This window comes from Stigmatopora argus, chromosome 7 (assembly GCF_051989625.1).
Source record: "Stigmatopora argus isolate UIUO_Sarg chromosome 7, RoL_Sarg_1.0, whole genome shotgun sequence".
Taxonomy (NCBI): domain Eukaryota; kingdom Metazoa; phylum Chordata; class Actinopteri; order Syngnathiformes; family Syngnathidae; genus Stigmatopora; species Stigmatopora argus.
In genome coordinates, this window is record NC_135393.1 from 20,295,650 (window position 1) to 20,322,522 (window position 26,873).

At 55.0% G+C, this 26,873-nt stretch overlaps 4 protein-coding genes across 11 annotated transcripts; 3 read left to right on the forward strand and 1 right to left on the reverse strand.

Annotated features, from left to right (window-relative positions):
- The first annotated feature begins 108 nt into the window (after nt 1–108).
- On the forward strand, nt 109–2,916 carry psen2 (presenilin 2). 2 transcript variants are annotated; one of them, XM_077606071.1, is made up of 11 exons: nt 109–239; nt 631–738; nt 806–951; nt 1,013–1,154; nt 1,262–1,329; nt 1,709–1,929; nt 1,998–2,096; nt 2,176–2,238; nt 2,308–2,421; nt 2,489–2,604; nt 2,718–2,916. In XM_077606071.1, exons 2-11 carry the CDS (start codon nt 646–648, stop codon nt 2,871–2,873), a joined length of 1,218 nt encoding a protein of 405 aa, XP_077462197.1. In that variant the 5' UTR covers nt 109–239; nt 631–645; the 3' UTR covers nt 2,874–2,916. The 2 variants fall into 2 exon arrangements, with proteins under 2 accessions (XP_077462197.1, XP_077462198.1); XM_077606072.1 differs by lacking the exon at nt 109–239 and adding an exon at nt 299–486.
- Nucleotides 2,917–4,070, reverse strand: dpy30 (dpy-30 histone methyltransferase complex regulatory subunit). Of its 2 annotated transcripts, none has more exons than XM_077606074.1 (5): nt 3,922–4,070; nt 3,493–3,530; nt 3,343–3,390; nt 3,131–3,258; nt 2,917–3,059 (listed from the first exon to the last, which is right to left on the reverse strand). In XM_077606074.1, the coding sequence occupies exons 1-5, from the start codon at nt 3,929–3,931 to the stop codon at nt 3,032–3,034; spliced, it is 252 nt and encodes an 83-aa protein (XP_077462200.1). In that variant the 5' UTR covers nt 3,932–4,070; the 3' UTR covers nt 2,917–3,031. The 2 variants fall into 2 exon arrangements, with proteins under 2 accessions (XP_077462200.1, XP_077462199.1); XM_077606073.1 differs by having other exon boundaries at nt 2,917–3,039; nt 3,922–4,048.
- Nucleotides 4,071–4,940: 870 nt separating this feature from the next.
- LOC144077946 (mechanosensitive cation channel TMEM63B-like) lies at nt 4,941–16,799 on the forward strand. Of its 6 annotated transcripts, none has more exons than XM_077606060.1 (25): nt 4,941–5,368; nt 6,499–6,738; nt 6,843–6,922; nt 8,024–8,062; nt 8,269–8,359; nt 8,725–8,762; nt 8,827–8,969; nt 9,499–9,561; nt 9,880–9,931; nt 10,262–10,370; nt 10,442–10,512; nt 10,594–10,674; nt 10,747–10,870; nt 10,944–11,077; nt 11,158–11,295; nt 11,371–11,524; nt 11,621–11,727; nt 12,150–12,236; nt 12,307–12,372; nt 12,462–12,624; nt 13,191–13,296; nt 13,368–13,535; nt 13,744–13,859; nt 13,932–14,015; nt 14,451–16,799. In XM_077606060.1, the coding sequence occupies exons 2-25, from the start codon at nt 6,547–6,549 to the stop codon at nt 14,625–14,627; spliced, it is 2,583 nt and encodes an 860-aa protein (XP_077462186.1). In that variant the 5' UTR covers nt 4,941–5,368; nt 6,499–6,546; the 3' UTR covers nt 14,628–16,799. The 6 variants fall into 6 exon arrangements, with proteins under 6 accessions (XP_077462186.1, XP_077462187.1, XP_077462188.1 ...); XM_077606061.1 differs by having other exon boundaries at nt 14,454–16,799; XM_077606062.1 differs by lacking the exon at nt 8,024–8,062 and having other exon boundaries at nt 4,942–5,368.
- A 215-nt stretch (nt 16,800–17,014) lies between these two features.
- On the forward strand, nt 17,015–23,494 carry kat14 (lysine acetyltransferase 14). The gene is made up of 11 exons (XM_077606066.1): nt 17,015–17,163; nt 18,113–18,495; nt 19,684–19,805; nt 19,881–20,002; nt 20,072–20,289; nt 20,365–20,775; nt 20,844–21,322; nt 21,402–21,559; nt 21,841–22,016; nt 22,107–22,297; nt 23,275–23,494. Exons 2-11 carry the CDS (start codon nt 18,264–18,266, stop codon nt 23,446–23,448), a joined length of 2,283 nt encoding a protein of 760 aa, XP_077462192.1. The 5' UTR covers nt 17,015–17,163; nt 18,113–18,263; the 3' UTR covers nt 23,449–23,494.
- The last annotated feature ends 3,379 nt before the right edge of the window (nt 23,495–26,873 follow it).

Consider the following 26,873-nt stretch of genomic DNA (forward strand, 5'->3'; position numbering starts at 1 on the left):
GAAGCAAACGATATTCTATTGAGCCAATAGAATATCGTTTGCCGTGTAGTACTACTATGTACACGTAGTATCGTGCGCAGGCTTAGGGTCCTAAACAGTAGATGGCGGTAAAGCCCCCGTTGGTCAGAAGCGCCCGAAGAAGACGAGCCGCAGTCACGTGACTTGCACTCAGCTGACTTCCGTCTCGTGACTTCCGCGTCGCGATCGCTGACTTTTCTTCGCAGTGCGCAACAAGTCGGGTAAGTTGAACCTTCCTGTCACTTTTTAAAGGGGGTCGACGGCACCGGAACATGACGTCAAGTCGGTGTTGACTGCCAGGCGTGCGAGCGGGAGGGAGGGACGGCGGACGGCGGGCGATTTGGTTTGGCGAGCGGGCAACGCCAAACGACGCTTTTCTTTTCTTGACAATGAACAAAATCCCAGCTCTATCCACAGACTCTCTTCGAAAGGGCACCTTCCGTCCAATTTCTGCCCTCCGAATCACGAGTGAGCGGCACAGACACCCGAACGCTCAGTTCATAGCTAAAATGTAGGTTTTCGGCGGCAAAATGACGACTTCGTGTGTGTGTGTTTGTGTGTGCGTTTGTGTGTGTGTGTTTGTGTTTGTGTGTGTGCGCGCCTGCGTGTCAGCGATCGGAAGGCGCCATGGTGGCGTCGGACAGCGGCGAGGACGAGGCCTACACGGAGCGGACGGCGCTGGTCCGATCGGAGAATCCAACCCCCGAGTCCCAGAGGCCGGTAAGTCTCCGCCGCGACGTTGGCGTCGGACCTTTTCCGCGAGCAGGCCTTCCTTGACACTCGGCAGGGCGCGGCGGAGGACGAGCAGCTGAGCCTCAAGTACGGCGCCAGGCACGTCATCGTGCTTTTCGTGCCCGTCTCGCTGTGCATGCTGGCGGTGGTGGCCACCATCAAGTCGGTGGACTTTTACGCCGAAAAGACGGACCAGCGGCTGTGAGTGGTCCGGCGGCGCCGGCTCAGGGCGGCCCGTCTGGAGCCTCGCTCCCTCCCGCAGGATTTACACGCCGTTCACGGAGAAGACGTCGTCGGTGGGCCGCCGCCTCCTCAACTCGGTGCTCAACTCGCTTGTCATGATTGGCGTCATTGTGGTCATGACCCTCTTCCTGGTCTTTCTCTACAAGTACCGCTGCTACAAGGCACGCCACCCCCCACCGAGCGACCGAGCGGCAACAGCCCCGCTTTGACGCCTTCCTCTCTCCCCCACAATCCCCCCCCCCCCCCCCCCCCCCCATTTTGTCGGCAGTTCATCCACGGTTGGCTCATCCTGTCGTCCCTCATGCTGCTCTTTTGGTTCAGCTTCATGTACCTCAGGTGAGAAGCTACCTTCGCATTTCCCAGCCTCGCCGATCCCAATCAAAGCCAATGGCAAACTAAGCTAAACAGGAGTTCCTGGCAAAGAATTGAAACGGGGTTGATGCCGGCCCACAGACTGACGCCGCTGCAAAACTGCCGAGCGAACGACCAGTTTTAAGTGGCAAATGACAGCGCAGTCAGTTGGTGGTTTTTGACGCGGTTTCGTAGCCCCTTTAAACGGAAAATGAAATTGCGCGGTCGCCGAAACGACCGACTCGGCTCATGCGAGAATCCAAATTGGACGGATCCATTGTAACGCATAATGGATTCATTAGATCGAATTCCACGATAACCCGCGAGAGTCGAGAGGCGCAGTGTCAAACGAGCGCGTCCACAGCGAGGTCTTGAAGACCTACAACGTGGCTATGGACTACGTGACGGCGGGCCTCCTGATCTGGAACTTTGGCGCGGTGGGCATGGCGTGCATCCACTGGAAGGGGCCGCTGGCGCTGCAGCAGGCCTACCTGATTGCCGTCAGCGCGCTCATGGCGCTGGTCTTCGTCAAGTACCTGCCCGAGTGGTCGGCCTGGGTCATCCTGGCCGCCGTCTCCGTCTACGGTGAGCCCGTAGACCCCGCCCCGACCGACCCCGTCCGGGCCGCCCTGACTGCCGCCCCCGCCCGGCAGATTTGGTGGCCGTCCTGAGTCCCAGGGGCCCGCTGCGGATGCTGGTGGAGACGGCGCAGGAACGTAACGAGCCCGTCTTCCCCGCCCTCATCTACTCGTGTGAGTGACCGAGGTCTCGCGCGAGAAGCGCCGAGGTAAACGCACCGCGTGCCAGCCGTTCTTTCACGTGCGACGACAGCCGCCATGGCCTGGTCAACGCGGAGTCCCGCGGATGGAGAGGCCGGACAACAAAGACGAGCGGGTGAGTGAGCCAGCGGCATCCGCCCGCCCGCCCACCCGCCATACACCGACCTCCGCCGTCTTTTCGCAGACGGGTCCGCCGCCGAGGAAGCGGTGGAGTACGAGGAACGACGCTCGCCGGTGGAGGAGGAGGCGGACGAGGGAGGGCGCTCGGCGGAGGAGGACGACGAGGGGCAGGAAGAACGTGAGCGAGGTCCCCGAGGCTCGCCGACCCACGTTGCCAGTCTCTGTTACGACCGTGTGCACCGCAGGCGGGGTCAAGCTGGGACTGGGGGACTTCATCTTCTACAGCGTGCTGGTGGGAAAAGCGGCGGCCGGCGGCGACGATTGGAACACCACGGCGGCCTGCTTCGTGGCCATCTTGATCGTAAGTCGGAGTTGAAGCTCCCGCCGGCCGGCCGGCCGGCACGCTTGGTCGCGAGTTGGAGCAGAAGCTCCCGCCCCTAACCCTCTCACTCAACCACCTGGCCTCGCCGGCAGGGCCTGTGCGTGACGCTGGTGCTGCTGGCCGCATGGAAGAAGGCGCTCCCGGCGCTGCCCGTCTCCATCTCGCTGGGTCTGGTCTTCTACTTCTCGTCCGAGTGGCTAATGCGGCCCTTTATGGAGCAGCTAGCGGCGCGCCAGCTTTATGTCTGACGCCCGATTTGGCACGGCCCCATTAAAAGCCTAGAGCCCACCATTTGGTTGAGAACACTTTATTGTTATCGGCGTGAGCAAAGGGGGACACTTTCAATTGCGCTCGTCAAACTGCGACTTGTTCTTGAGTAGAAATGCCGCCAGGTACTCGATGGGGTTCAGAGGCCTGGAAAGAAATTCCAGTAGCTTTTGTCACCAGTTTGAATGGGAAGCCCCGCTTTTGGACTGGTGGTGGCGGGGAGAGTTAGGGCACCCACCTCTCCTTGGCCAGCACGGCCAGGCCTTGCAACAGGATGGGCACCACCGTCTGGTCCAAGTAGGCGCGCGTCGGGAGCGCCTGCACGTCCACCTTCTGTTTGGACGACTTCTCTTGCTCCAAAGTTCGCTGGGAAGGCGGCAAAGGCGGCCGGCCGGTGAGCTCGCGGTGCCGGACCCGGCCAGGCGATGACAAGACGGCGGCCGACCTTACCTGGATGCTGTCGGTCAGGCCGAACTCGGCGTGCGGGTTTTCCGTCGCCTGTAGGGCAACAAACGTTATTTGGACAGCTTTTGGTCTCGCCGAGGGTTAGTTGACACTTGAAAGCGATTGGCTTTCCGTTTTGTGGCGGTTGCGACTCACCGCGGCGCGTTCCATCGTCTGTTCGGCGTCGGCGTTTTCTGCAAACAAAAAGAGACAATGAGCACAAAGCAGCCGGCTTCAAGCTAGCCGCGAGGAGCACAAGGCAGCCGGCTTCAAGTTAGCCGCGAGGGGCACAAGCTAGCCGCGAGGAGCCAGGCGTAGCCGGCTTCGAGCACTCGTCCCCTGCCCGCCACAAATGGCTTGCGTGCTTTGGAAAAAGGGGCCAAATGGGCGCTCGGTAGGGGTTGCCCTGTTCTGTTAGCTTAGCAGCAGGCTTTTCCCCCAAACGGACGACGTCTGGTTGGTGCGAGAAGGGAACGAGTGCCAGCCAGCCAGGCGAGAGAGAGAGGCGCTTTGAGACAAAGTTTCGTCGTCACTAAACATGAGAAGATTCTAAAGCAAAAAATCAACAAGAGCGAACTGTCTCACCGTCCGTCATGTTTGTTTTGGGTCGGGGATCCGCCAGTTGTCCATTCAAAGCACGTCACTATCCGGTGACGTCACGCTGACTTCCGGCCCCAGTCTCTGCCTTCAAAACAAAGCCTGCGTAGAGCTCGCAAATCGTGTCGTGATTTGGGGGACTTCCCTCTCTTCACAGTACGTACTACAGGTGCAGTGCTGCTCCACAAACGGGAATGTCACGAAAGGCTCGATGAGTTGATTTCGCCCCCATCCCTGACACGCAAGGTTTCTTTTATGTTAATGAGTACAACTCATCACTACTTCAGATTCGCCATCTCAGACAATTGGATTGTATAACTTTATTCAATTCAATACTTGTGAGCGGTTGGGGTTAAGGCCGTTAGGGGGTCCAATCAATCAATCAATCAATGGCTAGCGCGGCGGCCCAGGAGGCTGGGCCTTGCTCTGGCCGTTCGCGAGGAGAGGGGAGGGGAGGACGTCCGGTCCAGGCCCACGTTGCGGCTGGACAAAGGGTGGTTGGTTCCCCGTTGTCGTCTGCCGCCGCGACGGCTCTCTCTTGCGGTAGCCCACCATTCGGGCCACCTAACCCCCAGACGAGCGTCCGCCACGTGACTTCCCGCAGCGGATCTCAGTGATCTCCCCTAGACAAGGCGAACCCAGGGAGTCGCATGAAGACAGGGCTATCAAAGCGATTCGGCAAAAGGAAGCCGCCGCAGCCAATGTTCCCACCGATCTGGTGTGGACAGTTGAACTAGCACCTGACAGCAATCAAATGGTTACACTTGCACTTGTTGGCTTTGAATGAGAAGCTGCACCCACTTGGACAGCCCCGGAATCGAAGGGAAGGTTATTTGGGCGGCTAGAAACACAAAAATTCAAGCCCAATGCGAGAAATAAATGAAAAGCCAAGAGGGCGAATGGAGGGCAAAGCCGGGCCAAGGTTCGTCTCGCTCCCCCAACTTAATAGAGGCGTAGGCATTTAGGGAAAACGAGAATTTTATTTTGAAGGGCTACGTTGGCGCCCCCTGTCGACGCCTAGCCTGCCATCACCGCGTTGTCGTCCGCAGCAGCAGCAGCAGCAGCAGCAGCAGCACCATCGGCGGCGAAGGCGGTGACGGCGGCTAGCGGACCAGATCGGCCGAGCCCAGCAGCCTCCATTTGATCATCCGAAGAGAAGGGAGCACGAAGAAGAAGAAGACGAAGAAGAGGAGGAGAAGGAGGAGGAGGAGTGTTTAGGAAAGGCGGCCGGCCGGCCGTGCGCTCGGTCGCTCGATCGCTTGGGCCGGGCGGTGCTTTGGCAGCAGGTGCAGCCGTCCGTCGGCTTACGCAGGCACGCAGGCCCGCCGGCGGCCCGGCGATGGCGTCGAGGCTGCGGCACGACGACTCGGCGGATGCGGGCCGCGCCACTTCTGGAGCTGCGTGAGGACTTCATCACGCCGCTTCCGCTGCTCAGGTAAGGCGCTCTCGTCCATTGTTTCGCAAAAGGGCCCTCTTCGGCGCGGGTGCGGGTGCGCACACGCACGGCCGGGTTGGAGGGAGGGAGGGAGGGAGGGAGGGAGGGATTTTTGAAAGGGGGGGGGGGTTATGTTGTATTGTATACCCTGCTCGATATTGACGATCTGGCGGACGGCGGGGAGGGGGACATTATTCTTACGTAAGACGCGCAGAGGACACCGGGCGGGCGGCTTCGGCTTCGGTTCGGTTCGGTTCGGTTCGGGTGGCTTCGTCCCATCATGACGTCACACGCTGACTCAGTGCTCGTTGACATGATAGGCAGCCGGCACGTGACGTGACGCCGTCTCGGCATTTGCCAAAATATGCAAATGCGATGGGCCGGATTTGCCCCTCTTGCCGAGCGATGAACGCCATCTTGACAATGACGTCATTGACTTGTCCTTCACAACGCGAGAGGTATTACCCGAATACAAGGTTGCAAATCATTTCTCGGGGTTAGAAGCCGGGTGTTTTAGTCAGCTACAACGGCTGAGCAAAACAAGCTAAAGGTTAGGGTTCACCTGGTCTTGTTTAGGAAAATAAATGTTCTCACTCATTTCAGAAGGCAGGGGAGGCTGTTTGAGGATGGAAATTCAAGTTATTACTTTAGTAAAAAGCACCTAAACTAGTCGCATGAAAGCAGCTGAGCTAAATTCCTCAAACAAAAAGAACCGGGTCATAACTTCCCAACCGTAAAAACATGTTAGAAAATGAACAATTTGAGGCCGTCTCATGTTTGGCAAAGCAAAATAAAGCCTTTTTCCGCTTCGACTGACACAAGTGTCAAGACACTTGGCCATTGTTTCCCAAGACCCCGACACGAGGATTGATTCTCCCGCATATTCCAATCCGTTGGTTCCCAGAAAAACACTTTCTGTGACGTAGCCGGACGGACGGAAGGGCGAGCGGAGCCTACGTGAATAACGACAAGCAAACGTCACCCCTTAACCCTTCTCGGAGATTCGATTTGTTTCCGCGGGAGCCAGTTTGGATTTGGTTGCCGTTTTCCAGCATCATTCAAAACAAAAAGTAGCGTACGAAATGACAGGCGACGTGACACGTCATCCACGGTCTGGAAATCTTTTTCAGGGACCCGGGCCGTTGACGGCGCCGCGTCTCGTCTCCCCCTCGTCCGGCATGCTGGGAATCCTGATGGTGGCCGCGGCCGGCGTGGGCGGCGGCCAGGCGTGCGGCGCCCGCGACAACTGCTCCGGCGACGGCGGCTCCAAGGAATACTGCTACTCGGCGCGCATCCGCAGCACCGTCCTGCAGGGGCTCCCCTTTGGCGGCGTGCCCACCGTGCTGGCGCTGGACTTCATGTGCTTCTTGGTCAGAACGCCGCGCCGTCGCCCAAGACGAGGGCCTGCGATCTGGCCGGCGTTCCCGCCTACCTGCCCGCCCGTGTGACATGGCCTCCGCCTCTTCTTTCCCAGGTCTTGCTTTTCGTCTTTTCCATTTTACGGAAAGTGGCTTGGGACTACGGACGCCTGGCGCTGGTCACCGACGCCGACAGGTAAGCTGGCCGAGCCTCGGTCCCGACGCGCCGCCGTCGGAACGGCCCGCCCACCCGTCTCGGCCGTACTTGACGTCCGTCGTTTATGGCTTGGGGAACATCTCCTTCGGGCTATCTCGGGCAGGCCGCGAAAGCGTTCACGAGCAAAACCCTTTGGGCAAATAATATACATCTTACTAAAATTCCTCCGAGAAGGCGAAGCGCATGTCGGTGGGGTGGTTTGGGTCATATGTTTTCAACAAAAGTGAAGAAGAATGGAGCTCAAATAGGGGGTAAAAAAACCATTCCCACGTGCTCCACCCTTACAGCGTAGCTTTAAAGATCCCCTCAGATCCTTTGGCGCACAGGCTACTTCATTTAGTAAGCTCACGGGTGTGCACGGATGTACCGATCGGCCGAAGGTTAACCTTGGTCGAGACCTACTCGCCCACTTTTGAAGCGTTCAGATTTTTTGGGCTTCAGCCTTTTTGCCCCCGCCGTTCGTCCCTTCTCGGCCCATTTGGCGTTTGTCTTCACCTGTGGGGCCGTTTCCAGAACGCGGTTTGAGCGCCGGTGGCTTTTCGGGCCTTGGCGAGGTACGCTCGTCCGAAAGCTCCGACGGACGGCAAAGCCACTTGGCGGTCGGTTGACCGAAAAGCGCAGCGGGCAAACTCACGAGGGCATTCTTTCCGCGCGGCGGCAATGGAGACGAGTCAAAGGACGTAACGAACGTGGGCTTTTAAACTCTGCCGCTTAGCGGACGGACGGGGCCTCGCGGGCCTGCCGACGCCTTGACTTTGCGTCTTGGTTTGCATTGTTCCGGGCGTCTTTCAGTCCACGGGGACGGACGTGAAGTCTCCTTGGAGTGTTCCCGCGGCAGCGCCCGGCTAGCTTTCTGCTACCATACGCGGCAGCGTCCGGCTGCCATTGACGGCGATGGACGTCCGGCTGCCATTGACGGCGATGGACGTCCGGCTGCCATTGACGGCGATGGACGTCCGGCTAGGTTACTGCTACCATACGCGAGCGAGCCCGTGTGTTCAGGAATGTTCACGGCACGCTAGCGGCGGCTGAAAGTCTAACCCCTTTTGATGCTTGTCCCCACCATGAAAACCAAATCAGCCGAAGACGAGACCGAGATAACTATGAGCCGGTGAAAAGGTAACGGCGTGTGCCCGTGCGTGCGTGTGGATGTCACGTGGCGTGTTAGCCAGCAAGCTAGGCGGCCGGCGAGCCGTGATTTGGTGTTAGCCCCTCCTGATGTTTGTGCTCGCGTGATCTGCCCGGCGGGTTCTGAGAACGGCGCTAACCGCCCGACTTTTCTTTCTTTCTTTCTTCCTTCTTTGGCCGGCCGTTTCTCTCCTCAGCGTGGCCTCGGCGATGCACTCGGACGCGCCCGACCGCTACGAACGCCTCACGTCCGTCTCCAGCTCCGTCGACCTGGAACAACGCGACAACGTAAGACGGCGCTTCCTTACGGCCTCCTATCCTTCCTATTCTCCCACCTCTCCTCAGCTAGCACGCTAAGCTACAGGTTTGCTGCCTCTACGGGGAGCGTTGAGTGGGTCTTGTGCCTAATCTGCCGGCCGGCCGCTTGGCGAGTGGTTCTAATGCTAATCCACTTAGAGTGAGCGGGCCATAGGTCGGGGGCGCTTGCGAGGCTCCGCCCGCTCACACGAGGGGTGACACGGGAAGACGTGCTTGCTTTATTGACCCGTTTTTTTTTTGTTCATTTGGAAAGAATATTCCGACGACCCGGCCCGTTTGCGCCACGCGAACAGGAAGGAAGCTTTATTTTTGCAGCCGTGTCGTTGTCTCCGCAGGGCTTCTGTTCCTGGCTGACGGCCATCTTCCGAATCAAGTGAGTTCTTGGCGAGCCGGGCCACGCGGCCGGCACTGACGCGTGCGTCCCGGGTGCTCGACAGGGACGAGGAGATCCGCGAGAAGTGCGGCGAGGACGCGGTGCACTACTTGTCCTTCCAGCGTCACATCATCGGTCTGCTGGTGGTGGTGGGCGTCCTCTCTGTGGGCATCGTGCTGCCGGTCAACTTCTCCGGTGACCTTCTGGGTGAGCTCGGCCCTCTCAGTCTGCTTGACCGCGGATCGCCGACGGCGCGCCGGGCGTCTACGCCTGTCCCGGGACGTGGCGGCGCGCCCGGCGTTACCGCCGGGCCCGGAACGTGCCGACTCGCGGCGCTTTCGGCGAGAAATCCTCTCCCGTCGCAGCCGCCCACGGCGGCCGTCCAAATAGTGGCGATCCTCAAAGGGAGTGAGTTCGTCCAACTTTAGCCTGTCGTTCCCGTTGTCCTCGGTGAAAGCGGACCGATGGTCTTGAGACGTTTGCAAAGGTGTGCTTTCACGTTGGAAAACGAGGTGGCGCGTGTTTTCCGTCGACGCCCGATGCCCAATCCAATCCCATCCAATGGGTTGTCGGGCGAAATGAGAGTTTCTTGCAATCCACTTTGCCACTAAGTACTAGATGTCGAGTCGCTCGGTCGACCGTCACTTCTTTCTATACCGTGACGTTGACGAGCAGTGGGAGGATCTTTTTGGTCGATACCTGACAGGAAGTGCACTTGTGTGTCTTATTCTTTTAGTGCGAATTATCAGTATTGATTTCCTGATAAACCAAGGATCGGCCGGACCACCCTCCAAAGAAGGTAAAGCGGCTTGGAAAGAAGTCGGCTTGTACATTTGCTACATGGTGGACGTGGCAAACTTGTATAGACTTCTCAAACATCTTGTAGACGTCTTGCAGAGTTGTTCAGTCGCTGACTTATTTGTGCACGTGTTGACGTCTAGAATTTTAGTCCGGTGGATTGTAGATCATTGCAGAAATTGTGGTTGCGTACACGTGGCCAGCCCGTCTACCTGCCTGGGCAAAATTGCCAAATCAAAGTCCAGCGAGCGGATAGAGTCGAGCCTTTTTTTTCTTTTTTTTTTCTTTGCCGATCATTGGGATTATTTGACATTTACAGAAAACAACGCCTACAGCTTTGGCCGCACTACCATCGCCAACCTGAAGTCTGGGTGAGTTGCCCTTTCCCCCCCTTTGTCCTCTCATACAACCGTTGGCAAAAGCGATGGAATGAGCCGGCGCAGCGCAAATCTTTGGTCAACAATTTGGATATAGCCGGCATCATTTTCCCGAGAGAGCCGATTCGGTGGCCCTCCGTGAAAGCCAAATGATTGGAGCCAATGGCGGCAATCGAACAAAAGGTGCCCCGAATACTTACCGTTCGTCGTCTGGCTAAATGATCATCTTCCGGGAGCGGCCATTCCGTGGTTTTTCCCGCGTTGTCCGTAAATGGGCGGTAACGGGTTCTTTAGCACTTAACCCTAAGCCCCGTGCGCCTCCAGGACCAACTTGTTGTGGCTGCACACCTCCTTCGCCTTCATGTACCTGTTGCTCACCGTCTATAGCATGAGGCGACACACATCCAAGATGCACTACAAGGAGGACGACCTGGTAATGGTACATGGCACGGCGAGCGCTGACGACAGGGGCCCTGACTTTCTTTTCACCCTGCGGCGTTGCAGGTGAAGCGCACCTTATTCATCAACGGCATCTCCAAGTACGCCGAAGAGAGCCAGATCAGACAGCACTTTGAGTACGTGAGCGAGCGAGCGAGTGACCTAACTCACCCAATTGTTCAAGCGTTTGGGTCATGACGCGTCACTCTCTCTTTCAGGCAAGCGTACGAGAACTGCACGGTCCTGGAAGCTCGCATCTGTTACAACGTGGCCAAGCTAATGTCCCTGAACGCCGAGAGGTAAGCGGCGGCGGCCGGCCGGCGGCCGGCCGGCGGCCCCGGAGCTTGCCCATGACGCGCATGGGTCCGCAGGAAGAAGACGGAGCGCAGCAAAAAGTTCTTCACCGACCTGATGGCCAAGGAGCACGTTCCTACCATGATCAACCCCAAACCCTGCGGACACCTGTGCTGCTGCGCCATCGCCGGATGCCAGGAGGTCCACTCCCGTCACGCCGCCACGTAGGGGTTAGCGTGATTAGAGGACGATTGCGTCTGTGTTTGGCCGACAGGAGGAGGCAGTCAGCTTCTACACCAAGAGGGAGGCCAAGCTGAAGGAGGAGTACCGCAAGGAGAAGGAAAAGGTCCACACCAAACCTCTGGGCATGGCCTTCGTCACCTTCCAGAACGAAGCCACGACGGCCACGTGAGAGACCCCGCCCGTCCGCCGGACGTTTGGTGGCGGCGGCCTCCTAAACCCTTAGCCTAACCTTCCCCTCCCGGCAGAATCCTGAAGGACTTTAACGCGTGCCAGATTCAAGGTTGTCGCTGCCGGCAGGAACCGCGTTCCTCGCAGTTTGGCGAGGCGCTCCACGTGCACAACTGGAGCGTGTCTTACGCGCCGGACCCCCAGAACGTGCGCTGGTGGGTAGAGGCTCAAGTCCTTCCTCCCGCGGGCCGGCCGAGGGGTGGCTGACCCTGACCGCGCCTGTCCCTCAGGGAGCACCTGTCGCTGGGCGGAGTCTCCTGGTGGATCCGTTGCCTGATCATCAACTGCATCCTCTTCCTGCTGCTCTTCTTCCTGACCACGCCCGCCATCATCATCTCCACCATGGACAAGTTTAACGTCACCAAGCCCGTGGAGTACCTCAACGTGAGAATGACCGCCCACCACTTACCGCTGACCCCTCTCCATGCGGCCTCCTCCAAAGGAAACTTGCTGGCTTTGTGACCGCTTGCGTCTCCGCAGAACCCCATCGTCACCCAGTTCTTCCCCACGCTCCTCCTGTGGGCGTTCTCCGCCCTGCTACCAACCATCGTCTATTACTCGGCATTCTTCGAGGCGCACTGGACCAGGTCTGGAACAATGCCGCCGCCGCCGCCACCGCCGCCGCCGCCGTCAATTCGATCACCTCTCTTAGGAGAGGGCATCTAATTGACGGACGCGGTCCGCCGCCACGCCAAGCCCGGAGACCACATTCACTGGCTAGACCGGGGCTGGGCAAATGACTCCACAATGGTTCGCAATGGGTGCAGGTTTCGGGTTTTTGCTCCAACCTATAAGGGAAAACCTTTCCCTCAATCTGGTATCTTACAAGTGCAATCAGCGGATTGCAGTCCGGTGCGCCTCGTTTCAGCACCAACCTCGTAGGTTTGGATGGCTTGGGACAAAAAGCTGCACCCACAGCGGCCCCCCGGGACCACGTTGCCCACCCCGGGGCTAGACGCCATCTAATTTAGGGCCGAAAGAAATGACAGCTTGGCGTTTACCTGCGCAGGTCCGGAGAGAACCGCACGACGATGCACAAGTGCTACACCTTCCTGATCTTCATGGTTCTTCTGCTGCCTTCTCTTGGCCTGAGCAGGTACAACTCTTTATCAAATCCACTTGTAAAAATGCCACCTTCATTGGGCCACTAACATCATGTCTTTCAGTCTGGACGTTTTCTTCCGTTGGCTCTTTGACAAAAAGTTCTTGGCCGACGGCACCGTCCGCTTCGAGTAAGTCCGCTTTATTTCTTCTTCTTTTTTTTTACTCCCGAGTCTTCTCGGAACCGGGAGGTTAAAAAAAAAGAGCGCTCGTGACACAGGTGCGTGTTCCTGCCCGACAACGGGGCCTTCTTTGTCAACTACGTGATCGCGTCGGCCTTCATCGGCAACGCCATGGACCTGCTTCGGATCCCGGGCCTCCTCATGTACATGATCCGACTCTGCTTGGCGCCGTCGGCGGCCGACCGGCGCAACGTTAAGAGGGTGAGTGCGCGCCGGGCCACCGGTGGGTGGATCGGGCAAATGTTGGGCTCCGCTGAGAGTAGCCTTACTTGCAAATAGCTGTAGCAGTGCTCACGTCAACGCAGTCATCCCTGAAATTCCATAAGGTATTCGGCGAATGGAGAGTAGGTGTATAGGTCTCCGTCAGGTTAAAGAAAGCCGGATAATGATCAGCGGGACCGAATCGGGAGAGTCGCACCCTAAGCAGACCAGGGCCCGAACTTGACCCGGTTTGTTATCAGGAAAGAAGGACTAGAAAAGTAGGCGACCAGAGGCTCCACCAGGCCTGGTCCGGGCTTGTCCGGGCTTGAAGACGAGGGCCAGAACTTGAGCCGGTTTATTATCAGGAAAGCAGGACTAGAAAAGTTGACCACCAGCGGCTCCGCCGGGCCTGGTCCGGGCTTGAAGACGAGGGCCAGAACTTGACCCGGTTTGTTATCAGGAAAGCAGGACTAGAAAAGTAGGCGACCAGAGGCTCCGGTAGGGCCGATCCTGTCGCACGGCGGCCTTTCCAGAGCCGGCGCCGACGCCATTTCCTCTCGTGTCAGCATCAAGCGTACGAGTTCCAGTTCGGGGCGGCCTACGCATGGATCATGAACGTCTTCACCGTGGTCATGGCCTACAGCATCACCTGCCCCATCATCGTGCCGTTCGGTGAGTGCGGCGCCCTACCGAGGCGCCTCGTCCCCGACCGCTTGATCCCTAACCGTGCGCCTCGGCTTCAGGTCTGATGTACATGCTGCTGAAGCATCTGGTGGACCGCTACAACATGTACTACGCCTACCTGCCGTCCAAGCTGGACAAGAAGATCCACTCCAGCGCCGTCACCCAGGTGGTGGCGGCGCCCATCCTTTGCCTCTTCTGGCTGCTCTTCTTCTCCACCATGCGAACAGGCAAGGATTGCGAGCGCTTGTTATTATTTTTTGGTTTTGGAAGATTGGGAGCGCCTTCCGTCGGCGTTTTGTCCGGAAATGCCCTTTGCCGCCAGTGCGCTCTGTCTCTCTCGCCGGCGCGGCTAAAGAGAAAGCGGCAAATCCACGGTCGGCTGCGGTCTTGACTCCCGGGGCTCGCGTTATAACTTAGCGTGCCCCGCACCCGCAGGTTTTGAGACCCCCACGTCCATGTTCACGCTGGTGGTCCTGGTGGTGACCATCGTGGTGTGCTTGTCGCACGTCTGCTTCGGACACTTCAAGTACCTCAGCGCTCACAACTACAAGGTACCAACGTCCGCCCGCCGGCTCTCGCAGACGTGGAGTGGCTCTCGCTCACGCCGCCTGCCGCCCCGGCAGATCGATACCAAGGACTCGGACGCCGAAGTGGCGGAGAACGGACGGCTTCCCCGCCACGCCGCCTCCCCGCCGGCCAAATCGCAGGTGAGGGCTTGCGCGCCGGTGTCAAATCTACCGCTTATGCAGGTGAAATTTGTGCATTAGGCGGCGGCTTATACGCAAGAAATTGTAAAATTCAACCATTTTAAGGCAATTTTGAGGGTGCGGCTTATACATGTAGGGGACTTATGTGCGAGTAAATACGGTAAATTCCTTGATTCCGTTTTATTTGGATCACCCTCTTCAACTAGCCACCTTCCAGTCTTTTGATTAGATATGCTTTTTTTTTTTTTTGCTCTTGCCTTCGATCCTCGAGTTGTGCTTCCATTCCGTTGAACGTCTTTACTTGACGGTCACGGGCTGTTTTGGGCGCCGGTGAGCAGACGCTCACTACACTAACGCGGCGTGTCTTGTGTGTGTTTGTGTGTGTTTGCGTGTGTGTGTGTGTGTGTGCGTGTTCGTGCATGTGTGTCCCGGCAGCAGATGTACATAGCCCAGGTGCTGCAAGACCCCAACTCGGACGAGCCGGGCGGCGGGGGCGAGGAGGACCGGGCCTCGTCCCAAGACGACGACGTGCTCAACGGTGGCGACAACATCAACGAGGCGGATTTCCACTCGGGGGAGGACAGTCTGATCGCAAACGAGGTCCGCCAGTAACCAGGGGTGGAGCTCCGCGGAAGGGGCGGAGGCACTCGGCGGTCCTGGCCACCACGCGATGCTAGCTAGCCGGCTTGCTAACTAGCCGGCTTGCTAGCTAGCACTCGCGAGGCTCCTCCTCTTCCCTGCCTGAAGACTTGACCCTGACCGTGGACGTCGGCACCAAAGAGCCACCGTCGAACCGGAAGCGCGTCGTCCACCTCGTTGAACTCGTCCGGTACGAGTCGTCGGCCCGACGAAGGCGCGCCGGTCGTGACTCTCGCTTCGCCGAGGCGCGGCAAAAACACGCCAGAGCTCGGCGTGGAACTCGTCCTTTGCGGGCGAAGCGGCGGGAGTCATGACCGGACCGTCACGGTGACTTTATTGCGCTGGTTTTCAAGTACGCTAGCTAGAGGGCGCAAGCGTCAGAAATTTCTCTCACCTTCCGTGGGCTTTTGCAACGTGCGTGCGTAGGAGTCTCCGTCGGCTCAGCTTTGCACATACGTCATCTTTGCAAGTTGGTCTTTCGGAAAGACGGCTAGCGCAGAGACAGTCTTTGCGCGATGGTCTTTGCGCGACGGTCTTTGCGCGACGGTCTTTGCGCGACGGTCTTTCGGAAAGACGGCTAGCGCAGAGACTGTCTTTATGCGACCGTGACTCGGAAGCGCCGCCGTTAAGATAGCTAGGTGCGGGGAGATGTCTCGAAACCTGGATCCCATTAAAACTCAACATTTGCGTTTCCCATCTGGCCTTCGCTGAGAAAGGCTAATTGCAGTAATATTTATTTATGTATTTATTTTTGTTGGGAGGGAGCTTCTAACAAAGTGACCAGAATAGGTGGTAGCTAAAGAGGAAAAAGTGCTTTGGTCTCTTCTGCTGAAAATGTAGCCCTTGTGAAAAGGACACAGGAGGGAAAAACAAAAAATGGAATGGAAGGTGATTGACAGTAATGTCTCAGATGTGTTTGACTTCCATCATGATGTTTACACTGCGTTTTTTTATTTTTGAGTGTGCGGCTATGCAAAGGCGGGGCAACGCTATGAAAGCTGTGGTCCCTAATAGACACCAAAGACGGTCGGAGGGTTTTGGAGTCTGGGCCGGCCACACGCTGGAGACGCCGAATGGCCAATGTCGCGCGCTTCACCCGGAGCTTATCTCCTGGGTGTCGGCGTCGGCGGGTTTGCGCGACTGGGTACGTACGAAAGCTTTCTCTGCATTTGAACCTTTGGAAAAACTAAAAGATGCACCCCCGCAGCCTTTCTAGTTCAGGACGTTGCCACCGCATGGCTGCAGATGAGGGGCAGATACGGATTTGGCAGATGGAGAGGATTGGCTAGAATGACTTGAGGCAACCCACGGACACTAAATTTGTTGCCAAGTCATCCCTGGTGAGACTGCAAATTCTCTTTGGGCTACTTTTTTATTTGATTATTTTTGTTGTTGTTTGTTTTTAGCTTCAATTTTTTTGTCTTCCTCCAAGTAAGTGACATTTCCAAATGGGACATTTGCAAACTTTTTCCCCTTACTATAAATATAAACTGGACAACATGGCTCATTTTCTGACAAACGGCGCAGAGGAGGCCGATAGATCACCCGTTTCAGTTGGTGCCTTTTGTGCTCTGTCAATTTGAAATCGTGTCTCATTCTGTGGGGGAAAAGGCTTGGAAATAAACGGAGGAATGGAAAAAAATAATCCACAGATTAACAAAGTGTGGCGACAAAAGACATTTTCCCAAGTGGAGCCCAAAAGGCGTTTAGTGAAGGAGCTTCCTACTTTTGAGAGTTGGCACGCTTCTGAGAACGGGGAGGGCTCCCGAGAAACATTGGCTGGCGCATCGCTGTCTAAAGAAAAGAACCTCAGTGCCGTTTGCCGGTTTTTCACAAGGAACAATATTGCTATCGGCAGGGTGACGGCGTGAAAGGACTGGCATTTTTGTCCTTTTTGAGGTCGGAATGGAAAGTGGACTCCAAAACAACAGAGGTTGGAATGGACGTGGCCTCCAAAACAACAATGGCTGATTTCAACGTCTTTGAAACAAACCTCCTAATAATTGTGTAAATAAGACGTAGATGCCTACACGCGTCCGGTCTCGTCTCACAGGCGAGCGTTGCATTTGATTTGTTGCCGTGACTGTTTCTTTTCACTTGTATGCTACCCCATGTCAATTGCCGAATAAAATGTCTCTTTGGTCAGCGTGGTCGTGCCCTAATTGTAGACCCCTTTGTCTTTTCGGTTTTGACCGTCCGCCCGCCCAAAATCAAGAAGAGGAGCGAGCCCCGGCGGGCGGCCTCAATCGCCTGGGGCCGCTGTTTCCCCTTCTTTCATTTCATTGGATCCGGAGTAGGAGAAGAAGAGCTGAAAGTCAAAGAAGAAGAAAAGAGGCGGGCGAGCAAAAGAGCCCCTCCCTCCCAGCGCAAGGGCAAAACAAGCGCCTGCAGATAGCCGGCTAGCGCTAGCGGGATGTCCAGGGCCTCGAGAGCCTTTCTGGCAATATCTGCGGTTGGGACAATAAGCACCGTGGCCGCGGTCCACCTCAGTCAGGCCTGGGACAGACAGGTAAATGAGCCGAGTCCGAAGAATGGAGGCGACGCCCAAGTCAAACAAATCAAAGACTACGCTCAGCCGAGCGCCGCTAAGCAGTGGGCTAGGGCTAATTCGGCTAGAGACAAATTGATGGAGGGCGGGAGGGAGGGAGTGTTTTCACGCTTTGCCATAGGCCTAGTGTGTAGTCTACTCTAGCGTTTCCCAACCACTGTGCCGCGGCATACTGGCTGGCAATGACTGCGGTTATGTCTGCGGACGTTCGCGTTTTCGTGGTCAAATGAGCGGACGGTCAAAATAGCCCGCCCTAACCCTAACCCTTAGTCCAAGCCTTACAGTATCATTCCATTCAAAACAGAAGTGTAGCAAAGCAGTGCTGTAAATCGAGATTTGTCCATAGTTTCCAGACAAGGCGGGTCAATCCTAGCAGTAGACCTCTGACTACTCACATGCTCAAAATTATGCAATTTCACAGATTAAATTTGGAGAAAATTTGAAATCTGAGAAATGTGTAAAATTATAGATTATACTATAACATGTGAAACAGTCGTTTGTCGCGTATTTTTCTCCACCATGAACACGAAGTTGTTTGGTTTCTAGGGCATCAACATTTGCCGACGTAAAGTCTGTTTTTTGGCCTAATATTAGGAGATTTAAGACATTTGGAGAAAAGTCATAAAATGATGCGATTAAAACCATGAGATTACTTATTTTTCATCACTTGAACTGGATGTTGTTCGGGGTCTGCAGACATCAACTTTTGGTGACATTAGGTCAGTGTGGGAAAAATTAGATTTTGGAATCATTTGGGAGGTTTCTGTGATTCCTGCTGACATCACTTTGATGAGAATGACTATTGTTAATATAGGCGACATAGTTTTAAATGAAAAGATTTTCAGATGGTGGGGTCCCTTGAGAAAAAGTGTGCTCCAGCTAAAAAAAAAGGTTGTGTTTGTGTACGCAGCGCCTCCACGAGGGCACCCTGAGAGATTTGGAGCGGTTGGAGCGAAAGGAGAACGACCGGCGCCAGGGGGAGGGCGGCCACTCCAGCTTTTGGCCGGAAGAGGCAGAGCGCCGCCCCGCAGATTGCGTGCCCCGCTGACCTCGGAGGCCTCATGGACGGCGGGCCGGACGACCGGGCGGCACGCGTTTCCGTCTCGGAAGGTCTGGAGGAGGGCGAGGTGGAGGGCGAGACTCTCCTGATAGTGGAGTCCGAGGACCGGGGCTCGCTGGACCTATCGCACGAGCACAGTGGAGACTCCCTGGCCAGCGAGGAGGCGGATCCCGTCTGGGCCTGCGATGACCTGGCTTTTTACTGCGAGCGCTGCCACAAGTGGCTCTCGGCAGGTAAGCCCCTTCACTCTCATATTCGTGACTATCGTTTCTTCACGTACGTTGGTCAGGTTTGATGTGCCGCTCCGTTTGGAACAGGTCACGACACCTCCCATACGTATTGTTAATGTTGACCAAATTTGTTCACGTCCCCACGGAGCCAGGGAGCGCCAATTAGCTTTGAATTAGTTAGCGTCGTCTGCGCCACTATCTTTAATACTCTGAACCAGGGGTGGGCAATTATTTTTTTCTAGAGGGCCACATGAAAAACAGAAAATATTGTGGAGGGCCGGACCAAAGCACGTCAAACCGTCCCGTGCCGTGCATTGATCGCGTTGCTGCCAGCTTAAGTTTCCATATTGCGTCATTATTCATGTGGAGAAAACAATGACTTCAAAATTAAAGCATTGCCCGTTTAGTCCATGCGTGAGGTAAAATTAGAAATAACATTTATTTTGTAACTTCCAATCAACCTTACGCACGCCGGTCTCAACCAACCAAAGGGCTGTACAATGCCCAGGTCTGCTCTGAACCCTAAAGCAGGGCTGCTCCAACTCAGGATCTACCTTTCACGGAGCCAACAAAGTGCGATGCGATCTACCTTTTTGTTTTCGTTTTCTTTTTTTAAATATAATTCCAAGCCACTTGAAAAAGCTCAACAGTTATGGAGGCTAATTTTCTTTGAAACACTACATGATTCAACATAGTGTGGGCATGTAGCAATCGTGACTAGAAGCACGAGGGCGCCGTTTGACAGACCAAAATGACACTCATTTATGAGACAATATTTCGCCAGCTATAATGGATGATCGCGACGAGCCTAGTTCCACAGTGGTTTGATGAGCAATTGGCTCCTGTGAAAGGTACCGCAGTCTCATTAGCAATTCACGAGTTTTGAGCCGCACGTGTGCCGAGAGCATTTTCCCTCATACGCACGCACGCACGGGGCGATAAATCTCGGGTCACCGATCTCACGTCTATTTACCGTGCGACGAATGGACTCGATGGAAGCAATTAATTTCTCGAGTAGACGGGCCGCTCACATATGGCGACGGGCTTACCCGGCCAACCAACGCGGGCTCCCCGTGTCGGAGATCGGCCTTCTCCGCCCGCATGGCCGCGGTCCCCGAAATGGAGCGGGTTTTCGAAGAACGGCGGCGCTCGATCCGTGGAATTGCCAGTCTAACGAACTTGTGGCGTTAGCTCATCTCCACGGCAACCAGCCCAGCTACCTGAAAGGCGACAACTTCTTCAGGTTCGTGTGCCACGACTGCTCCGAGGATGGCCAAGAGACCTTTGAGAGGATGCGCCTCACCTGGCAGCAGGTGGTACCGTCCGGCGTGCTCGCTGGCGTGCGCGCGCGGCTGTGCGCCTGTCTAACGTGCCCGTGTGTGCGCCAGGTGGTCATGCTGGCCATGTACAATCTGTCCCTGGAGGGGACGGGACGCCAAGGTTACTTCCGCTGGAAAGAGGACATTTGCGCCTTCATCGGCCGTCACTGGAACTTCCTCCTGGGCTCTAGGTCGCTGGCTCGCTGTCGCTTGGACTTGCGCGGCGCAGCCCGGCTGATGTTCTTTTGGCGTCCCGGCAGAAAGAAGACGTCCACCTGGTGGAGCACGGTGGCTGGCTGCCTGTCGGTAGGGAGCCCCGCTTTTTTCCGCTCGGGCGCCCAGGAGTTCAACGAACCTGGATGGTGGAAGCTGGTCCACAACCGACCGCCGACCCTGCGCGCCCACAAGGCCGGCGCCAAGGTCAAGGGTGAGCGGGCGTCCCCTTGTTCGCACGGCACCGGCGTTCGCCGGGTTAAAGGTGAGCGGCCGTCCCCTTGCTCGCGCGGGACTAGCGTTCGCCGGGGGGCCTTCCGACGACGTTCCCGCCCGACAGGCACGGCCTGCAAAACGGCCGGCGAGCCTACCGTCGCGCTGGAAGGTCTGCGCAGGCGGGGCGGCGGCAGCAGGAACCCGCTGGAGACGGCCACGCAGCTAAAGGAGAAGCGCTCGCGGACGCAGGAGGCCAAAGACATCCGGCGCGCTCAGAAGGAAGCGGGGCCCGCCAAGGCCCGCGGCGCCGGGATTAAGCCGCGCCCGCCTGACCAGGCGCTCCTGGAGAAAGGAGAGGTGCCGGACTTCTCCTCCCTCAGTTCTTCCGACAGAACGCCGCCCAGCAGCCCCTCGCCGCCGCCCTCGCCCGACTTCTCGGGGCCCGGTACCCCGGCCTCTCGCTCGGCCACGCCCGGCCTACTGTCGGAGGCCGACCTCATCCCGGACGCCATGCCGCCGCAGGCGCTCTTTCACGGTGAGTGACACGGGGGAGGGCGTCTGCGCCGTTTACCGCTGTGGTCGACGCGTCCGTCTCGCGCCCAGGCGACGAAGAGACGGAGGCGGACGCCGTGATCGACCCCGGGACAGAGTACGCCCCTCTGCCCGCCCGCAAGAAGTCGCGCCCGGCGCCACCCCGCATCAAGCGGGAGGCGGACAGCGAGGACGACGGCGACGGTCGCCGTGGTGACTTTGAGGACGAAGCGGAAGGCCCGCGGCCGGAGCGGAAGGGGGCGGGCGGTGCCGACAAAAGCCCGGGGGAGGGCCTTCCCCGACACGCCCCGGCCGGCCCTTATCGAGAGCGCATGCTGCGGCGGCGTCTGGACGCGTGCCCGCTGGCGCTCGCCGTCACGCCGCAGGCCCGCCGTCTGCGCCGCAAACTGCTGGTGCGGCAGGCTAAGCGACAGCGAGGGCTCCCACTGCTGGACATCGACCGAGCGCTCGGACTGGCGGCGGGCGTCTACGATGCGCCGGCCGGCGAGCGTGGCCTCGCCCGAGACCTGCGCATCCTAGACCGCTTCCAGGTCACCTGTCGTGAAGGGGAGCGGCCGAGGGGCTGGCCCATCCGTCCGTCTTGTGTCAGCGCCCCTTTCTTTCCCTCAGGTCAAGTCGTGGGAGGACGGTCGCGGCGGGGGCAAAGGCAACGGCTTCCTGGCCTCGCCGCAGCTGTCTTTCAGCTGCCGCCTGACCGGAGCCGACGGTGCTTCGGAGCAAGCCGTCAAGAGCCCGTACACGTCTCGCCTCCTCAAACCTTACATCAGGTAAGAATAAAAGATAGAGGGAGTGGGCTCGGGGATGGTAAAGCAGCCTTTGGCGTGAGGTATGGCAAGTTGCCTGAGCACGCGAGCGCGCTGCTTTCCAAAGCGTCGGCTTTGGAAAAGGAAGGCACCCTTTCTCTCGCGCGCCGCCTGCCCGCATGGGCCAGTGGCCGGAAATAGCCGGCCTCGCTAAGTGGTGTCTGACGGAGCGTTTTGAGGCGGGGCAAAGGGAGGGCCGGTGCCCGTTTTGCCGAAGCCCGACTGAGATGGCGCTGTCGCCGCAGGCGCGATTACGAGAGCCGTCCCCTCAAGATGCGTCTGCTGGCCGAGATCCGAGCGCACCCCCACCGGCGGGAGGCCGGCTGGATCCCCCGGGCCGACGCCCCCCTGGACTACCGCTACGTGCGTCCGGCTCACATCCCCTCGGTCAACGCCATGTGTCGCCACGGCTTCTGGCCGGGTAAAGCCCCGGCCTCGCGTGTGGCCACGGCCTCCGGACAGGTAAAGCCCTAGCTTAAAGCCACGTGTCGGTGCCCCGTCTCCTTCCCAGGGGTGGACCTGTCGGAGTGCCTGCGATACCCAGACTTCAGCGTGGTGGCCCTCTACAAGAAAGTGGTGGTGGGCTTTGGCTTCATGGTGCCCGACGTCAAGTACAACGAGGCCTACGTCTCCTTCTTGATGGTCCATCCTGAGTGGCGACGGGCGGGCATCGGGACCTTTATGATCTACCACCTCATACAGGTCAGCCGGCGCTCTCTTGTTCAACTGCGTTTTTTGAGCGCTACTTTGTAGCTCTTACCGTAGCTACCTCCAAAGAAAACTTCATGGCAGCGATTAGGGCTCCGCTGGCCTACCTACCTGCCTGCCAATTGGCATTATTTCCTTTAACCATGCCCAGACACACGCACTTGTCCTCACAAGGGTCGCGGGGGCTGCCGGAGCCTATCCCGGCCCATTTCGGCCACCGGGCGGCGGACACCCCAAATAGCAAACTCCACACCGCAAGGACCCCGCTAGAACGGAACCCACCCCTCCCCGGAACCGTGAGGCCCGCGCACTAAGCGCTGGGCCGCTTATTCGTTTCCATGAGAAAAAAATAAAAGGGAGAGAAGACGCCTGACTGTTCAGACATAGGCTTTATCATCATCATCGAATCATCAAAAGCCTATGGTCATCATCCACAGCTGTGTATGACAAAATTGCTGGTGCTACTCCACAAATTGCGTTTTCCCAATGCTGTCGTTAGTCTCCAGATTGGCACGCCGACAGAAGGAACCTGAAAGAGAAGGCAGACGCTCTTTCCACTTTTTGTAGTTGTATCATCTGCGAGTGTCTCTCTCTCTCTCTCTCTCTCGGTATGTTAGTCATCCCCCCGCTCGCTCTCCTCTTCGTCCAAGTGACCACCGGAACCCATTTGGAAGAAAAGGTTGACCTTTTCTTTCCTCCACGCGTCAATTGGATAACTTTGGATAACTTTCTTCATCCCGTATTCGGGAAATTTCGTTGTCACAGTAGCAAGAGGGTGAGGATGCAGGAATAGGAAAGGCATTTTAGACATAAATAGATAGGTAATAAGTAAGTTAATGAATACATATATACATAAATAAGCGTGTTGCTTAGCACATATATACATACATACACATAAATGTACATGCAAGGAGATTGTTTGTGCTTGCGCTCGCTCGGTCTTTGCCTTTGAGCCCACTTTGTCGTTTCAGACGTGCATGGGCAAGGACGTGACCCTGCACGTGTCGGCCAGCAATCCCGCCATGATGCTCTACCGCAAGTTCGGATTCCAGGCCGAGGAGTACATCCTGGATTTCTACGACAAGTATTACGCGATAGACAGCGGCGAGTGTCGGCACGCTTTCTTCCTGCGACTGCGACGTTAAAACTGCCTGCCTTTTTTCGCCAATAAAAGTACACAAATGGCTCCACCTTTTGGATTTGTCTTTGATTTTGGAGAAGGGAACACAAGAGCAGCTAGTCTAGGATGGGGAGGAAAAAAAGTTATTTTGTGTCTTCGTACAATTGAACAAATGGTCTTCTTCCACTGCCTTAACGAGAACCCCCTAACCCTGCTAGCAGGCCTACGTTAAGGTCTTGCCCCGCGATAACACCCCTGCTCCCCCGCCGCCTCACATATGACCCACCCACTACGGCGGGGACCGACACAATCTGTCGAAACTGCCGCCCGCACACACTCGCGCTCTTCGTACGAGAAATATGGAGGCCGGCGATGCACTGTCGGCTGCTACGAGTCGACGAATTTTGCTGCGGGTTAGGCTAAGGGTCAGCGTGTTTACTCGCATATAAGCCGCCCCCGCATATTTTTTCCATGTCGTGGCAGTGGCTGCACATTTGTCTAATTGAAGATTTGCATTTTGGGAGGAGGTCCAGGCTGCCACTGGGGAAAAAAGAGTTTGAATATGGATGCCTTTGTCTACGATCATAGAGGCCCCATCCATTCGACGGGGACGAATTTGGATGTCAGTCGTCGCCATTGGCACCCAACGAGTTCAAGCGCGGGAGTAGAGAGCGCAACCTCATTTGACCTGCTCTCCGTCGATTTAACTGCAACGAAGCTATGACTTTGTGATCCCTTTTCAAATGCATTGTGTCTCGTGTACTGTACTCATAGATTGCCATTTTGTGCCGCAATGATTAATCTTCAATATTGTGTCCTAAAAGGTGATAAAAAAAAATAAAGATGGTTTGAAGTATATTGGTGCGTGTACCTTACCTTTCGGTCATTCTTTTTCTCTTCACTAGAGAAACTAGTTTTTTTAAGGCATCGCGCTCGTAATTTAACATAATCAAATTTAAATGAACTTGGATTATGATGCAGAAAAACTCAAAAATTAATTTAATCTAACCTTAAACTAAATGTATGTCTTTTGTTTTAAAATCCATTTCATGCTCCATTTGCCCCGCCTCCACCCTGACTTTCAGATGCAACCTATCGAGGGTTGGGATACCCTCCAGCACCCCTCTCTACCCTACTGAGAATAAAGCGGTTCAGAAAATGACATGAGATGAGAGAAAATGAGTTCAACACCGCTCCTTGTTGCTGCCATCTACTAGCGCTGGTTAGTCAGTGTTTTGCCTTGAGTGATGGTCCGGTGTGCTGCAAGAAATGGCTTGCCAAGAACACATTGTAATATTATGAGAAAAATCTTAATAATACGAAATTAAAATTGAAATATGATGAATAATGTACAGTTACAAGACTCCAATCTTAATACTATGAGGTTAAAGTCATTTTGTAGTTTATTTTGTATGTAACGTGAACCGGAAGTTATTTGGATTCGCAGAGTTTAACTTTTGCCAATGTTAAGTGTGTCCCAGCACAAAACTAATTTTCGTGTAATATTACAATATTGAAGTAATATTAGGAGAGAAAAAAAATACGTATTATCACGAGATTTACTAAGTCATGGTGTTTTTATGTTTCGTGAACCGGAAATAGTTTTGTCTCGACGACATGCGCTTATCCCAGGATGCAGCGCGTGTCCTAGAATGCCCAGGCAATCCGCCACGTGTGGGAAACCATTTTACAAGTCGAATGCCGTTTCAAGCAGTCGTCAAATGTAAGCCTCTTGTAATTAATGTTTTTCTCCGTTTTGGCGTATTCTGGCACGTTTATTTGGCGTCAGCATCTTTTGCTGAAACTAGTTTATTCGTAGACGTGATTGATGACATGAGCCCATATCTGTCAACTTATACGTTTTTTTGATCATTTCAAATTGTGTACGCCGTATAACAACTTTTGTACGGGATTTTTTTTAAAGTACGCTTTTTGTAAAACGGATCTCGTTTTACGCATTTCGGCTCTAATCCGGATCGTCTCGGTCACTGGTAGCAGACGAAAACGTCATCGTCAACTGCTAATATTGTCATGCTTTAAGCATGATATGCGCACACGCATTCCACTTTCACACGAAACAGGAAATGATTAAATCATTTCCTGTTTCGTTATTTAAGCAGCTATGAGTCATAGCGCTTGGGTCCGAATACATTCACGGTCGCGTCACGACAACGCGGCGCGACCATAACACTTGAACGTGCACCCTATGTGAGTAAATATGTGCCGCGTTGCATTTGTACGGTTTTCTATTGCTTAATACGGGGAATTCCAATCATTAATACGGGGAGGAATTGGCCCAGGTTGACAGGTATGTGAGCCAGATTGTGACTGCGTCGAAATTGTTGAATTAAATGTTAGCGTTCCAAACGTGCCCGTGAGACTTGTTCAAAGTGGCGACTATTAGATGTTTTATTCACTTATTAGACATAGGTGTCCTTTTAAAGAAATTCCGTTTTTGTTTGGTTGCTGCTTTTAGTTGTTGTGGTATTGGGTGCTGTTATGAATTATTTATTATAAAAAGTAACTTAATGAGCCATAGTCAAATTCTCTTAATGAAGTTTAGTGCCTGTTACTATCTGATCATGGGGTTGTTAGGGTTAGGATAGGTGATAAGTCCTTCTTCACAGGGGTCAGCAATCAATAGTTGGTAGAAAATTATTGCAGTATATTGCCATTGGCCATTTGGGCTCAGGTCATATGGTCTCTTGCTGTCACCTTGTGGCCATTGAGGAACAGGTCCCTTGTCGTGGTTTTGGGTGCAACTTTTTGTGACATTGCTCAGTGTGAAAATTTGAATTTGAAATCTTTTTTGGAGGGTTTATTTGATTCGTGTTGATAAATGTTTAATGAGAATGACATTATATTGTTAATTTTAAATTGTAAGATTTTCAGATGTTGCTGTGCCTTGAATTTTTTTCAAAGTAAAAAGTACCGCAGCTCTAAATAGGTTGGTAAACACGAGGTTTGTTTACAGGTTCTTCTACCGACTCTTAATCACATCACCTACGAGTCCAACTCGTCCAATTGATGACATGCGCGCGTCCCAGAATGCATCACATATCCCTGAATGCAACGTGTGGACGCCATCTTTGAAGTCATCAAATGTAAGTTTCTTGTAATTGATTAATGTTTTTTGCCGATGTTAATTGTGTCCGAGCACAAATCTAATTTTAGTGTAATATTAGGAGAGGAAAAAAAAATACATATGAGATTTACTATGTCATGGTGTTTTTATGTTTCGTGAACCTGAAATAGTTTTGTCTCAAAGGCATCAGCTTTTGTTGACTTGGCACAAAACTGCTTATGGTGATATATTACTAGATTTGAATAATATTGAAATTAACTTATAATTTTTAAAAATTAAAATCGTAACATTGCTTATTTTTACATCACTCGAACCGGAGGTTGTTCGGGGTCTGCAGACATCAACTTTTTGGATTGGATGACTTT